The sequence below is a fragment of the Anopheles arabiensis genome, chromosome 3 (assembly GCF_016920715.1).
Source record: "Anopheles arabiensis isolate DONGOLA chromosome 3, AaraD3, whole genome shotgun sequence".
NCBI lineage: Eukaryota > Metazoa > Arthropoda > Insecta > Diptera > Culicidae > Anopheles > Anopheles arabiensis.
The window spans coordinates 67,085,196-67,099,942 of record NC_053518.1 but is presented as its reverse complement, the minus strand read 5'-3'; the positions used below and the strand labels follow the sequence as shown (position 1 = coordinate 67,099,942).

General features: G+C 44.3%; 4 protein-coding genes across 4 annotated transcripts; all 4 read left to right on the top strand.

The window, feature by feature from the left end:
• Positions 1-1,466: 1,466 nt before the first annotated feature.
• On the top strand, positions 1,467-3,650 carry LOC120904017 (peroxidase-like). Its single transcript, XM_040313719.1, has 4 exons — positions 1,467-1,859; positions 1,928-2,654; positions 2,716-3,046; positions 3,126-3,650. The coding sequence occupies exons 1-4, from the start codon at positions 1,499-1,501 to the stop codon at positions 3,474-3,476; spliced, it is 1,770 nt and encodes a 589-aa protein (XP_040169653.1). The 5' UTR covers positions 1,467-1,498; the 3' UTR covers positions 3,477-3,650.
• Positions 3,651-4,508: 858 nt separating this feature from the next.
• On the top strand, positions 4,509-6,597 carry LOC120904021 (peroxidase-like). Its single transcript, XM_040313733.1, has 4 exons — positions 4,509-4,863; positions 4,926-5,652; positions 5,715-6,045; positions 6,101-6,597. The coding sequence occupies exons 1-4, from the start codon at positions 4,509-4,511 to the stop codon at positions 6,467-6,469; spliced, it is 1,782 nt and encodes a 593-aa protein (XP_040169667.1). The 3' UTR covers positions 6,470-6,597.
• A 1,020-nt stretch (positions 6,598-7,617) lies between these two features.
• LOC120901152 (peroxidase-like) lies at positions 7,618-9,608 on the top strand. The gene is made up of 4 exons (XM_040308862.1): positions 7,618-7,972; positions 8,041-8,767; positions 8,830-9,160; positions 9,225-9,608. The coding sequence occupies exons 1-4, from the start codon at positions 7,618-7,620 to the stop codon at positions 9,606-9,608; spliced, it is 1,797 nt and encodes a 598-aa protein (XP_040164796.1).
• A 2,044-nt stretch (positions 9,609-11,652) lies between these two features.
• On the top strand, positions 11,653-13,787 carry LOC120904018 (meiotic recombination protein SPO11). Its single transcript, XM_040313721.1, has 5 exons — positions 11,653-11,783; positions 11,851-12,611; positions 12,681-13,155; positions 13,217-13,354; positions 13,427-13,787. Exons 1-5 carry the CDS (start codon positions 11,742-11,744, stop codon positions 13,754-13,756), a joined length of 1,746 nt encoding a protein of 581 aa, XP_040169655.1. The 5' UTR covers positions 11,653-11,741; the 3' UTR covers positions 13,757-13,787.
• Positions 13,788-14,747: the final 960 nt, after the last annotated feature.

The following is a 14,747-nucleotide window of genomic DNA, read 5'->3' as shown; positions in this document are numbered from 1 at the left end:
TTTATGCGAAAATGGGTGAAATACTTGCACAACATATTTATCTATCAATTGCATAGCTTTCCCAGTCCAGTTAAAGTGAAAAACATGGAAAAATAACGTATTTTCTGGAGCAGCCCCAAATTGTTTGGCAAAATGTTTCGGTCAGCCGCCGCCAGATGCACTAGTGAAAAGTCAAATCACACCAGAGAGTACGATCAATGTAGCCCTTAATATTATCAAGCAAGATATGTAATTTTATACACTCATAAGTGAAGGATTTTTTTTTTCTTTATTTGTATAGACTCAGATTGGCCTCTTTCGCCTCTTTATAAGTGAAGGATGTTTTGACGTGTACAAATAGGACCTCTTGTACCCCTGTCATCTCTTAAGGACGGAATTACTCATGATTGTTTCAACATTATAGTACATAGTCCAAATGACGTGGTGTAATCATCTAGAGGTATGACCACAATGGGTTTAAACATTTACTAAATAATGCATTCATTACACAAGCATAACCCACCTGTCACATGTAAAACTCATCTGCCAAGTCCATGAGCGGCCAAATTAAAATCAGATGTAGCAAACGTAACATGTCTCAACAGAATTGTGGCCACACACATGGTCGAATCCCCGGAACTCTGGCCAATATTTTGACTTGCGAAGATTCCACGAAAAACGGAAAAACGGATAGTACCGTGTATCTGCTGGATATGCGTGTTGTTTACATCTAGACAAGCAGTTCTAGGTTGCACTGTTTGACGGTGTTTGTACAACTGACTCCTCATGAGTGTATGTGCTTCAAATTGTGCAAATCTCGTAAGTACGTGCTTCCCTTAGTGTACTACTACTAGCTTCCCTTAAAATTGTTTGTTTTTATCAGTTCCGAAAAATACATGTTTGGCATGACGTAAATCACGTAAACCGACATACTATTTGGCAATCGGGCTTGTTTTTACCTGTAGGCACCCTTCCAGTAGGCACCAGTACAACAGAACATCTTAACTAATAGAACCACAAGAAAAGGCCTGACTTAACACGATGGCGCACTTGATGATGGTCCCACCCTTTCCCCTTCATAGGTACTTAAACAACTGCAGCTGAGTAAAGCTCCGTTACGCGAAATGTTCGTAGAACCCGCACGTACCATCAACAACATGTTCGTCATACACTGATGGCGCACAGTGGTGGAAAAATGTGTACTTCATCGTGCGTGAATATTGAATGGATTTATCTCCGACTTAGCCGTACGCATGTAGGATTTATGAGGCTTTCAGTCATTCATGTCTTTAATACCAGTACTGTGTGATTTTATTAAATAAACCACATTTATACCCACCAGTGTACCAGTCGCATATACATATATTGGTGAGGTACTGTATTATGGCACGCTCATCGTTTGCAGATAAATTCGTAACAGACACTCGGTAAACAAATGCCCAAAAACAATCTCATATAAATGAGGGCATCCCACATGTTCACAGAAACCAGTTGATGTAAAACTGTGACGGTGAACAAAATGAAGCTTCGCATGAAGCCTTGTGCAGTAGTGTTCCTTGTACTAAGTCTTGCGTTGAGCATTCCGCAAACGTTAGCTCAGTGTACTAGCAGCCTATACCGAACGTACGACGGCAGCTGCAATAACGTTGTGAATCCTTCCTGGGGTGCCGCTAACACACCGTTCGTGCGTATTGTAAATCCAAAGTATGCCGATGGCAAGTCCACTCCACCCCTAGCAACGGATGGGAGTGAGCTACCGAACCCGAGGGTGCTTTCCGTTGAAGTGTTCCAGGAGGGCGTGCAGAACAGTCCAAGATTCTCGCTAGCAAATATGCAGTTTGGACAGATCGTGGCTCACGATATGGCCCTAACGCGTGGAGGTATTACATATGCTTGTAGATTTGTACCTTAAACCAGAGCTTATCAATGTATTTCAATGTGTTTACAGTTCGTGATCCATTACCGTGCTGTGCAAATGGTCGCCTTCAACCTAATCGTAGCCCAAGATGCTTTGCCATTCCGATATCTCCCGATGATCCCGTGTTCTCTGCACGTGGTATCGATTGTTTGGGCTTGATCCGTACGTTTACGACATGTGACGAGAGTCCTACGACTTGTACGCGCGCAGAGCAGATCAACGCCGTCACACACTTTCTCGACCTATCAGTCGTGTACGGAAACTCTGCCCAGGAAGCTCAAACGCTCCGAGAGCCCAACACCGGTCTGTTGAAGGTGGAGGTGCGTGACGGACAGGATTGGCCACCGAGACATCCGAACGCAAGCACAACCTGCACTTTAAAGACTCCCACAGAAGTTTGCTACCTTACCGGCGATGGACGAGCTAATCAGAGTCCTCAATTGGCAATACTGCAAATCACGTTCGTACGGGAACACAATCGTATCGCCAGACAACTGAAGACGCTGAATCCAACCTGGCTGCCGGATAAACTGTTCGAAGAAGCGCGACGCATCAATATCGCCCAGTATCAGCATATTGTTTTTGAGGAGTGGCTACCGGCTTTTCTGGGTCGCAATTTTATGATCGAGCGGCAGCTCCTCTATCAGCCGGGGGTTGCAACGAATGATTACAGCCAAACCATTCATCCGGCGGTAATCAACTCTCACACGACCGCTGCCTTCCGATTCTTCCACTCCTCCATACAGGGATTTCTGAAGTAAGTAGAGTCAAGCATCAATACCAATGAGTTGTCAACTTAATTCTCCTCTTCATGCTAGACTCTACGAGGAAAGTCGTATCTCGATGTCCAAGGTGGATATCAACGATCACACCAACAATCCTACGATTTTGGAGCAAGCTTCTAGCCGATATCCTGACCTGCTTCGTGGTCTCACCACCCAACCAATGGGTCTCAATGATATCAGCCTAGATCCGGCGACTAAACATTTCCTCTTCCGCTTCAACAACATGTTCGGCACGGATCTTAAGTCGCTCGACATCCAGCGGGGACGGGATCATGGACTCGGTGGATACAACGACTTTGTGTTTCTGTGCTTGAATCAACGTGCTACAACCTGGGAAGATTATAACCAGTTGTTAGTGCCAGGAGTGAGTGTTCCTTGTGATGATGTTGCTAAGTAAATGTCTAATAGTTCTTGATCTCCTCCTCCCCTTTCTCTTCATTAAGGCCGTCAACCTGCTCAGCATCTACTACAAATCGGTAAACGATCTCGATCTATCCGTCGGGTTAGCGTTCGAGAAGAAGGTCGACGGTACGGAGTCAGGCATGGTGATGCGCTGCATACTGGCCGATCAGTTCCGGCGCACCAGGAAGGGCGATCGCTTTTTCTATCAAAACGGCAACCATTTCAACGCACGACAGTTGAGTGAGATTCGGAAGGCGAACATGGCGCGCATACTGTGCGATACGACCACCGATGTTACACGCATACAGTCGAGTGCATTTTTGCTACCTTCCACCACTAACCCGCTAGTGACGTGCAGTTCCTTACCGACTCCGAATCTTCGCGAGTTCTAGTGTTGTTAATAATTGGAGAATATTGTCTCTTATTGGCGACGGTGTAGCTTTGTAGAGGTAGAACATATACTTGTGAATGCAAAGATACAATTTGAACGTTAGCTAGAAGACATAATCTGCTGTAGGAAATTCTACCGAGCCAGCTACAAAAATATAACCATCTTCACATTCCAACTGTCATTTGTTTGTTTTATATCCCTCTCTCTTGTTTTATATCCATAGTACTTGTTTACTCAGAATGTGTTTTGCATTATGTTACAAATATTTGTGAACAACTTACCAATACAAATGCCTTATACAAACATGTATGCCGTTGAACTCTTTTTGTTAGAGTCTAACCCCTTGCCATCATTCTAATGAGAAAAGCCTATCGTATGATAATTGTAAAAATATGGTGTTTCAATCAGCGAAAACTTCTTCGCCATATCAGATTGTACTGTATTTGATGAGAACTTTCCAGAAGATATTCTTCTATCCACCCTTTTAATCTGATATATTCCTTTGTGAAACTAAATTCTACCGTATATTTTACTTTGCACTCTTAGTACATAATGTCTTTTACTATGCTCAAAGAAACCTTGAGCTACAAAAATATTTTTCATACGGAAATAAACAAAGCGTACAGACAGCTGTTCTAACTACACTGACATAGTACAGGTTCACGTGGCTCCCTCGATTGTATGCACAGCCGAACAAAAAGAACGAGGTACAGTAGAAAATGTCTATTCTAAAGACAAACTATGATTCGATTGAGATCCCAAGTTTGAGGGATTTTCAAACCATCCTGTGAGTCGTGTGTGCAAAGAGGCTTGCAAAATTCTTTCGTTTCTGCTAGGAAAGTACGTTGTACTTAAAGCAAATATTTGTCTACAAAATTTCTACAAGCTTTCGAGTATATACTTTGTATTGACAATTCGTTAGTTTTTTTTTTCTTACACACAGTTCATATTACAAAACAAACTGGCAAGTGTTTTTTCGATGGTATAAATAGGCATAGCAAATCCCTAGCAGGACAGTAAAGTTGTGACAGCAATGGAGCTTCGTGTGAAATCTTTCGGGTTGTTTCTTCTAGTAGTGATAGGAAGTCTTCAACAAGTTGCGGCACAGTGTCCCACCAACCCGTACCGAACATTCGATGGAACGTGCAATAACGTTCAGAACCCTTCCTGGGGTGCCGCTAATACACTGTTTGCACGGTTGATTCCTGCCAAGTATAGCGATGGACGATCGCAACCTGCTCTAGCCAAGGATGGTAGTGAGTTGCCCAACCCTCGAAAACTTTCGGTTGAAGTTTTCGATGAGGGCATACAAAACAGTCCGGAGTTCTCGCTGGTTAACATGCAGTTTGGACAGATCGTGGCTCACGATATGGCCCTAACGCGTGGAGGTAATATATCAAGTGGATAGTTGTAGACGTAAACCTTTCTAAGGTTCTCTCAATTTTGGCAGTTCGCGATCAGTTACCGTGTTGTGCTAACGGTCGCCTACAACCTAATCGCAGTCCAAGATGCTTTGCCATTCCCGTATCTCCCGACGATCCCGTGTTTTCTGCACGTGGAATCGATTGTTTGGGTATGATCCGTACGCTGACCACGTGTGATGAGAATCCTGCGACCTGCACACGAGCTGAACAGATCAACGCCGTAACGTCGTTTTTGGACCTATCCATCGTGTACGGAAACTCTGCCCAGGAAGCTCAAACGCTCCGAGAGCCCAACACTGGCTTTTTGAAGGTGGAAGCACGTGATGGACAGGATTGGCCACCAAGACACCCGAACGCAAGTACTACATGTACTCTTAGAACTCCCAATGATGCTTGCTATCTTACTGGCGATGGACGAGCTAATCAGAGTCCCCATCTGGCAATACTTCAAACTGCCTTCGTACGTGAGCACAATCGTATCGCCTTGGATATTCAACGTTTCAATCGAAATCTATCGAACGAGGAAGTGTTTCAACGGGCCCGTCATCTCAATATCGCTCAGTACCAGCACATCGTTTACAACGAGTGGTTGCCAAACTTTCTTGGTCGAAGCTACATGTTGGAACAGCAACTGATTTACCCAGCGTCAACTGCAACGAACGATTATAGTGCCACCATCAATCCCTCGGTTATCAACTCCCATACGACCGCTGCCTTCCGATTCTTCCACTCCTCCATACAAGGTGCTCTGAAGTAAGTACTATTACATACTATATCAAATTATTTTTTTATCCTCACTGTTCTATCCTTGAAAGACTTTACGAGGAAAGTCGCATATCTATGTCCAAGATCGATATTAACGATCACACCAACAATCCTACGATTTTGGAGCAAGCTGTTGATCGATATGCTGATCTACTTCGTGGTTTGACTACTCAACCGATGGGACTTCATGATACTAGTCTCGATCCGGCGACCAAGCATTTCCTCTTCCGCTTCAACAACATGTTCGGAACGGACCTTAAATCGCTCGACATCCAGCGTGCTCGCGATCATGGCCTGCCCGGGTACAATGATTTTGTGTTTTACTGCTTCCGACAGCGTGCTGCATCTTGGGACGATTATAACAAATTTTTACTACCAGAGGTGAGTTGTGAAAATGGCTTATTACCATCTATTCAACGTAACGTTTGCTTTTTAGGCAATTGAGCTACTGAGCACGTACTACAAATCGGTCGATGATCTCGATCTGTCCGTGGGATTGGCGTTCGAGAAGAAGATCGACGGCACCCAGACTGGCAAAGTGATGCGCTGTATTATGAGCGAGCAATTCCTGCGCACTAGAAAGGGCGATCGCTTTTTCTACGAAAACGGCAACCATTTCACACCTAGGCAGCTGACAGAAATTCGGAGGGCAAATATGGCACGCATTCTGTGCGACAGTTCCCGCTATAACGGTTTCCCAGCGGTCGTACAGATACAGCCTCTCGCCTTCCAGTTGCCTTCTAGCAAGAATCCATTGCGATCCTGCTTGACACATCCTACTCCTAGTATAAGTCAATTTATATAGACGATGTACGATCCCGAAATAGTAATGTACTTATTACATAACCTAGAAAAAGAGTGATAGTCAAGTGTGGCAATGGTTAAGAAAGAGCCTATGATAGTTGTCAATAAACCCAAATTAATCCACATAAATCCAAATTAATTCATAACATATTTACAGGTTTGGTAGACCAGCAATGAAATTATGATCATAATTGGACTACTGAAGCCCAGTAGCTTCAAACCTAGTGAGCCTAGTGAGTAGAAAAAGGAGCTCGTCAAACAACTTAGGTTTGTCTTTGTCATCAACTCTCATGACTGAAACGAAGCTCAAATTAGCTCACGTACACAACTGAGATGATCAGAGATGAGACTCAAACAGTTGGTGGACCAATTTTATTAAGCACCCAACTCTTGATCACTCGCTCGGTCACGACATTCTTGGCCGGTGTGGTGGTACAGTCGTCGGTTTACTTAAAGCTATCCGTTAATTTTATTGCCTGTTACAAATGTGGTTTTGGTTAGAGCTCTTTATAAAGGTTAGTATTACTAAGAAATTTTAAAAGTTTACACTGGCAATTGCTGTTTGGTGAGAGGCTGGTGTCGATGCTGTGGACTGGTCTCAGTGCTTCACAGACAATGGAATAAACAATTTTCAAACCACATCCTTACAAATTCTACTTGCAGTTTGTGTGTTATCAATTAAATAAAGTTTAACATTAAAATATCCGATCATCAGTTGGATACAAAATTGAAAACTGCACGATCTTAAATTGTTGGATTTAAGATTGGCAGATGTTTTCCATTTTTCAAGAAATACAAGGTACATGATTTATCAACACTTCGCTAGACGGCACATGGTACTAAAACAAATATCATGGGTGTAAAAAAACAAGGTCTGTTATGGTTGAGAAAAATTGCAGTCTCAAGTAACTGCCGACGGTGACTGTCGATAAGTGGAAGACGTCATATGCAATACCAATATTTGATACTGATGTTGTTTTCAAATGTGCCAAAATCCGTTTCTGTTGACGTTCGACTGTTTTTCTCAAGCATTCTGTACAGTATTATGGCTGGTTTGAAGAAATGACCTTGAACAGAAAAGGCGTTTTTTCCGAAGGTATATAAAATGAATCAACAGATGTAAAGTAGATCAGTTGAATTGTGACAGCGATGGAGCTTCGTGTGAAATATTTCGGGTTTTTTCTTCTAGTAGTGATAGGAAGTCTTCAACAAGTTTTGGCACAGTGTCCTAGCAACCCGTACCGAACATTCGATGGAACCTGCAATAATATTCAAGTCCCGTCCTGGGGTGCCGCTAATACACTGTTTACACGGTTGCTTCCACCTAAATACAGTGATAGAAGATCTCGGCCAGCATTAGCCAAGGATGGTAGTGAGTTGCCTAATGCCCGACTGCTTTCGGTTAAAGTTTTCGATGAGGGTGAACAGAACAGTCCGGAGTTCTCGCTGCTTAACATGCAGTTTGGCCAGATCGTGGCTCACGATATGGCCCTAACGCGTGGAGGTAATGTCAAGAACGAAAATTGATAAACAGACATAAGTCAAAGCTTCTTTCCTACTCATCCTTCATAGTTCGTGATCAGTTACCGTGCTGTGCCAATGGTCGCTTACAGCCTAATCGCGACCCGAGATGCTTTGCCATTCCCGTATCTCCCGATGATCCCGTGTTTTCTGCCCGAGGAATAGAGTGCTTGAGTATGATCCGTACCCTCACCAACTGCGATGAGAATCCCTCTAACTGCACAAGGGCAGAGCAGATCAACGCCGTAACGTCGTACTTGGACCTATCCATCGTATATGGGAACTCCGTTGAAGAAGCTCAAGCACTCCGGGAGCCTAACACCGGTTTCTTGAAAGTTGAAATACGCGATGGTCAAGATTGGCCACCGAGACATCCGAGCGCAGGTGCCACCTGTACCTTGAAAACTCCCAATGATGCTTGTTATCTCACTGGTGATGGACGAGCAAATCAGAGTCCTCATCTCGCAATACTTCAAACCGTCTTTGTACGGGAACACAATCGTATTGCCAGGGAAATGCAACGTCTTAACGGTAATTTGAACAACGAAGAAGTGTTTCAACGGGCTCGTCATCTCAATATCGCTCAGTACCAGCACATCGTGTACTATGAGTGGTTGCCAAACTTCTTGGGTCGAAGCTACATGTTGGAAAATCAATTGATATATCAACCAAGATCTCTAACGAACGATTACAATGCCTTTACGAATCCTTCGGTTATCAACTCCCATACGACCGCTGCCTTCCGATTTTTTCACTCCTCGATACAGGGTACGCTGAAGTAAGTACTTTCAGGTACTATTTTAAATGAATTTTTTATACGAACTGTTCTATTTTCTATAGACTCTACGAGGAAAGTCGCATATCCATGGGCAAGATCGACATCAACGATCATACCAACAATCCTACGATTTTGGAGGAAGCTTCCGATCGATATGCTGATCTACTTCGTGGTTTGACTACTCAGCCGATGGGACTTCATGATACTAGTCTCGATCCTGCCACCAAGCATTTCCTCTTCCGCTTCAACAACATGTTCGGAACGGACCTTAAATCGCTCGACATCCAGCGTGCTCGCGATCATGGCCTGCCCGGATACAATGATTTTGTTTTTTACTGCTTCCAAGAGCGTGTTGCAACTTGGAATAATTACAACAAACTTCTACTACCTGAGGTAAGCAGCTGTTGTCTAAAAATCTTTCCTGATCTATTTAACATATGTTTGTCTTACTCTTCAGGCAATTGAGCTACTGAGCACGTACTACAAATCGGTTGACGATCTCGATCTGTCCGTCGGGTTGGCGTTCGAGAAGAAGATCGACGGTACGCAGACTGGCCAAGTAATGCAGTGTATTATGGGCGAGCAGTTCCGACGTACCAGAAAGGGCGACCGGTTTTTCTACGAAAATGGAAACTATTTCACTAGTACGCAAGTGACAGAAATTCGCAAAGCAAACATGGCACGCATTCTGTGTGATACTGCCCGTGTAAACCGTGTGGTAGCAGTCACACAGATGCAGCCTGCCGCATTCCTTCTGCCATCAAGCACGAATCAGTTGCGATCATGCTTTTCAAATCCCACTCCTAGTATAAGAGAATTTATACAAACAAAGTACGATTAGGCGTCATCCATCAATTACGAAACGTGGATAGGGGGGAGAGGGAGTGTTCTCAAACGTTACGATTTGTTGCATGGAGGAAGGGAGGGTGGGGGCCAGTTTTGTTACTTTTGTTACATAACATTTATACATTTATACATAACAAACTATTTTTATAACATTTTATTTTGCGACAATTTTTAAACATTTCAACATTGTTCATCGGCAATCGTAGTTCGCGTCAATCACAGATTTGTTTTAGCGGAAATCGCAAAATATTTTTGTGACAAATGCAGATTTTTATGTGACAATCGCAAAATAGTTTTAAATGATAACCATTTTTTTTTTAATCCGAAATACTGGGAGATGGGGTCACATTCGTCACGTTACGTAGTTTTTTAGCGGGAGGTTCTTTCAATGTTAAGGTTTGTGGGAAAAGTGAGAGAGGAAGTCGAAAGTTTTAGCGTTATATAATTGATGGATGACGCCTTAAGAGAAAGATCAATAGCCAGCTACAGATGTTTCTGAACCTGTTCTTATCTAAGGACATTTGCTCAGTTGTTAGCATTATGATCCGTGCACTAAGGCACTACTATGTTGGAACCAAATAATGCCTAAGCAACTTAAAAAAAAGTCCTTTTACCACTACGCGCTTCGAACAGCGCAATCAACGAAACGGATGATTTACCCTTACCATTCGATACTTTACTTTTGGACTAATAATAATATATGATTTAAATTTTAGTTGGAATCGACTCCGGCTAGCTTCACAGTTGTTTTGGAATCGATTCCGTATATTAGGTTCAGAATCAGTTTCCGGAATCGACTCTGGAATCGCCTCCGGAATCACAATTGGCTACGGAATGGGCTTTGCAATCACAGTGGGCTTAGTTTTAGCATCTTAATGAGAAAAGGTGTTTGGGTTCTAGGCTACAACGATTTTATTGATAGCCTAAGTGTTGTGGATAGACGTGACGAGCCCTGGATTCGCCGTAGCAGTTGCGCTGCTGCTGGTCGACATCCAGGAATCGACACTGCGCTCACGCACACTAATACGCCGCACTTAGCGATGCGCGCTAAGTGTGTGCAGAGCGCACCTAACGAAGGAGTGTGGTACAGGCTACCGGTCGAGCAGGGCTCCCGGTAGGGCTCACGGTGCGGCTCGTGCGCGCGGCCCCAGACATCAATATATTGTGTTTTTTATTATTTATTATGTGATTCGTGCAATAAATGTTATAAATAGTTTAAACATAAAACTAAGTAATCTAAAATTACTTGTAAACGATTCATTCTCATGTACTTTCCGGGACTGATTGATTTCGCCTCGAAAACTTCTGATTTCAATTCCTAAAGTGAGTCAATTTGAATTCCGGAATCAATTCTATTTATTTTTTCGAAGCAGATTGCGATTCCCGGGTCAATTCCGACTACGTAGTCATCTCCATAACCGGTTCGGCATTCGGAATCGATTTCAGAATCGGAATCGGCTCCAGAATTGATTGCGAACACCGAATCTGCATCGGGTAGATCCTGTTCCGAGCTGGACAGTTATTCCCATTTTTGCTATGGCTAGTATTTCAGCATACATTTAGATTTAGAAGATAACATTTTTTTAAAGGCAAGACCAAGGACATAAACATATAAGGACAGTTTCTACCGCTGCTTGTACAGCTGTATAAAAAAACGGGTATTTAAATGCCACGATCTAGGAAACAGTTTTTCTTAGAAACGACTTCAGTATTCTAATAATGCAGCGGCACATGGGAGTTCTGTTATTTAAAAATGTCTTTAAATTTATAGTTAAATTATACCCCCAACAACGATTTTCATCACCAAAAATACGAATTTTGATTGATAAGAGATACACGATGTAGATAACAATTACGATCAAAATTTACAAAACAATTGCAAACCGAACATCCTGCACGCTCTTATTGTAACGGTTTCATTGTTCAAAAATGCAATATGGCGCGTTAGCGTAACCGTAGCTCCTCAGCCGCCTGCTGCTGTTCAAAGGATGCTTGGATTCGAATTCACCTATCGGTTAGTTCAACCTAGTCGCTCCATCGGGAACGAACCACAGTCTAAGCTTATGTGCAAATGCTTAATCAGTAAATTTATAATACATCCACTTACCTTGTAAAAACAGCTTGAAGCATGATGTCGTCTAGCATTGCGGATTTCTTCAAGGATGTTGAGGTAACGGAAATGAGACACACACTTGTACCGTCATCGGAGTGTTACTGTTTTCTTTTCCGTCCCCTAGGAAAGCAACCAATCCTTCTCCAGCACTCCGAGCAGTATCCTGCTGCCCTTCGATTTGGCCTCAAACCTGGATGAAAGCTCCTCCGACCAGCTGCAGTTAGAATCACTCGCCTGGGATGAGAACATTGTCGAGCTGTTCAACGAATTTGCCGACAATAACGACACAAAAGAGGAGCACCAAAACGACCAGCAAACTGTTGCAGTAAACGCCACTTCCACTACCGTTCACAACGATTGTTCACAGGAAAGATCACTAAAACCAGCAAACGCATTCCTATTTGAGGACGATTTACTTGAAACAGCCACACAAAAGCAGAAAAATGAACACGCGCCGTACGAAACTCATTGTTTTGTGCCTTCAAGTTCGGAAAATATCAACCACAGTCCATCACAGCCTGCTGCTGCTGCGTCACAGCACAGCCCACACGGCATAGCAACGGGCCACCACACGCACACCGAGCAGCGCGTACTCGATAATGACTGGAACACGCACACACAGTACAGTGCGGACCGGTTGGTGGACGGTTGGGAAGATTCCGGGTTTGACGAAAGCACGAAATCAGCGCAGGCAGAGGGACCGCTGTCAGCGCCGCTACTACCGGAGGAAGAGAAGGGAAGCCAACTGTCCGAACGGCATCGCGAGATACAGACGAAAATAGTCGACCTGCTGCAGCAAATCGAACGCTGCGTTACCGAAGGCATCCCGCTGACAATCCGGCGTAGTAAGGCACGCTGGGAAACGTGCAAGATCGAGAACGGAATGTAAAGTGCATCGCAAGGACACGGGTCTTTTTTTCCCTGAACTACATTCTCGTGCTTTCTTTTTTTTAGTCTCCAAACGATCGAACCCTCGCAGGACGGACGAACGATCCGACCGTGGAACACACGGCGCCTACAGCTGATGGTGCAGCTGTTGGCCACCATCTACCAGCTGCTTACTACCGGCTCGAGCTGCACGAAGCGGGAGCTTTACTATCTGCACCTGGAGCTAGCGCAAACACCGGCCTATACGTACGCTACGCTCGAGGACGTCTGCGCGCTGCTCGATGCCGACCCGTGGGAGCTGCACGTGTACAACACCTCGAAAGGGTTGATCGCGGGCCCGATAGTACTCACGCTGACCGATGGACAGCGGATCGATTGCAATGGTCGATGGGGCACGGCAGTGCCGCTGGATGTCGGGAGCGTGACGGAGATCCAACTAGCGGCCAAGCTGGTGCTGGTCGTTGAGAAGGACACCGTCTTCAAGCGACTCCTGGAGGATGGCATTTTGAGCACATTTCCCGACACACTCGTGCTAATAACGGTAGAGGGGAAAGTTTGTTTTAAAAGAGGGTTATGGTATGATTATACATGCGCTATTGCAGGCCAAAGGATATCCGGATGTTTCAACGCGACTGCTGCTGAAAAAGATTTCCGACTGGACGCACGTGCCCATCTACGGACTGATGGATGCCGATCCGCATGGAATTGAAATCTTTTGCGTCTACAAATTTGGCTCACTGGTATATTTTTTCTGAATCCTTTTTGTTCTCAATTCACCACCACTCACTCATTCGCCATTCCTTCCCACACAGGCAATGGTGCACCAGCAACGATCGTTGGCCGTGCCGACCATGCGCTGGATAGGACTGTTCCCGTCCGACATTGAGCTGCTCGGGCTGCAGGGTGTTCCGCTGCGGGAAGGTGAGCTGAAGCGCATCGAGCAGATGACCAAGCGCCCGTACACCGAGGGACACATACAGCGGGAGCTGCTGCTGCTCCGTCAGCTCGCGACCAAGGTGGAGATTGAGAGTCTGTACAACATTGCGTCCGATTTTATGACCACCGTCTATCTGAAGGGTAAGCTGAAGGAATGCATTAGTTTGAGGCAACATGTGGAGAAGGAACATTCTGTGCTGCGTTGAGGACACTATCTGTTATCAAGCGCAGGGTATTTAGCACAAAATAGAATAACAATAGCTCTTACTAAGCATCTTCGTATCATTTTTTATGGTGAGTTAGTATTAACTCCTAGTGGATTGGCTCTAACGGGACATCGTCCTGTAGGCAGTGCTGCAAAATGTCACTGTCAATGTCATAAAAAAATCTGACTGAAACAAAATCCAATGTCAGCGTCACGTACTCAATTGTGATAATCAGAGATGATACTCAAAACGATTGGTGTGACCAATACATGCTTCGTTACATTTTTGCGACCAACGCTTGGTCAGTCACTATGTCATGACTTTTTTTTACTGTGATCAAATCTGCAAAATGTCACTAACATAGTCATGACAAATTCCGGCTGAAACAAAATCATCTCAGCGTCACGAGCGCTACTGTGATGATCCGAGGTGAGACTCAAACAGTTGTTTGCGACCATCACATGCTTGGTGACATTGTGTGCAACAAACTCTTGATCAGTCACTTGGTCGCGACATTTTCAGTCAGTGATCATCGCGATGGTCATGGGAGATATGCGGTGCGTGCGAGTGGTTCCAAGAAACAAAACTAGCACGGTTTCTCACTCTGTTTGACCCGACACACCTTCAAACCAGACAGAGTGAGAAAGAATGCTCATTTTGCTGCTTGCCACACGCCAAGTATATTCCAAGAATGTCGTGATTATCTTTGGGAGAAAATGTCGTGACCAAGTGAGTGTTCAAGAGTTGGGTGCTAAACAAAATGTCATCAAGCACGTGATTGATCCACCAACTGTTTGAGTCTCATCACTGATCATCTCAGTTGTGTACGTGAGCTGATTTGAGCTTCGTTTCAGTTATGAGTGTTGGTGACTGAAACAGTGGGATTAGACAGCACTTTTCACAGCCAGAATCGCGTTCCGAATGTCATGACGTACTTTCATTGAGTATCAGCAATGAGCATCAAGCTACCACGGATATGATCATTGTTTTC

Coding starts and splice junctions, on each gene's coding strand:
- LOC120904021 (XM_040313733.1), top strand. CDS start 4,509: ATGGAGCTTCGTGTGAAATCTTTCGGGTTGTTTCTTCTAGTAGTGATA. Junction 5,653..5,714: donor TCCATACAAGGTGCTCTGAA/GTAAGTACTATT, acceptor TATCCTTGAAAG/ACTTTACGAGGAAAGTCGCA. Junction 6,046..6,100: donor ACAAATTTTTACTACCAGAG/GTGAGTTGTGAA, acceptor TTTGCTTTTTAG/GCAATTGAGCTACTGAGCAC.
- LOC120901152 (XM_040308862.1), top strand. CDS start 7,618: ATGGAGCTTCGTGTGAAATATTTCGGGTTTTTTCTTCTAGTAGTGATA. Junction 8,768..8,829: donor TCGATACAGGGTACGCTGAA/GTAAGTACTTTC, acceptor TATTTTCTATAG/ACTCTACGAGGAAAGTCGCA. Junction 9,161..9,224: donor ACAAACTTCTACTACCTGAG/GTAAGCAGCTGT, acceptor CTTACTCTTCAG/GCAATTGAGCTACTGAGCAC.
- LOC120904017 (XM_040313719.1), top strand. CDS start 1,499: ATGAAGCTTCGCATGAAGCCTTGTGCAGTAGTGTTCCTTGTACTAAGT. Junction 1,860..1,927: donor TATGGCCCTAACGCGTGGAG/GTATTACATATG, acceptor ATGTGTTTACAG/TTCGTGATCCATTACCGTGC. Junction 3,047..3,125: donor ACCAGTTGTTAGTGCCAGGA/GTGAGTGTTCCT, acceptor CTCTTCATTAAG/GCCGTCAACCTGCTCAGCAT.
- LOC120904018 (XM_040313721.1), top strand. CDS start 11,742: ATGATGTCGTCTAGCATTGCGGATTTCTTCAAGGATGTTGAG. Junction 12,612..12,680: donor TGCAAGATCGAGAACGGAAT/GTAAAGTGCATC, acceptor TCTTTTTTTTAG/TCTCCAAACGATCGAACCCT. Junction 13,355..13,426: donor TCTACAAATTTGGCTCACTG/GTATATTTTTTC, acceptor CTTCCCACACAG/GCAATGGTGCACCAGCAACG.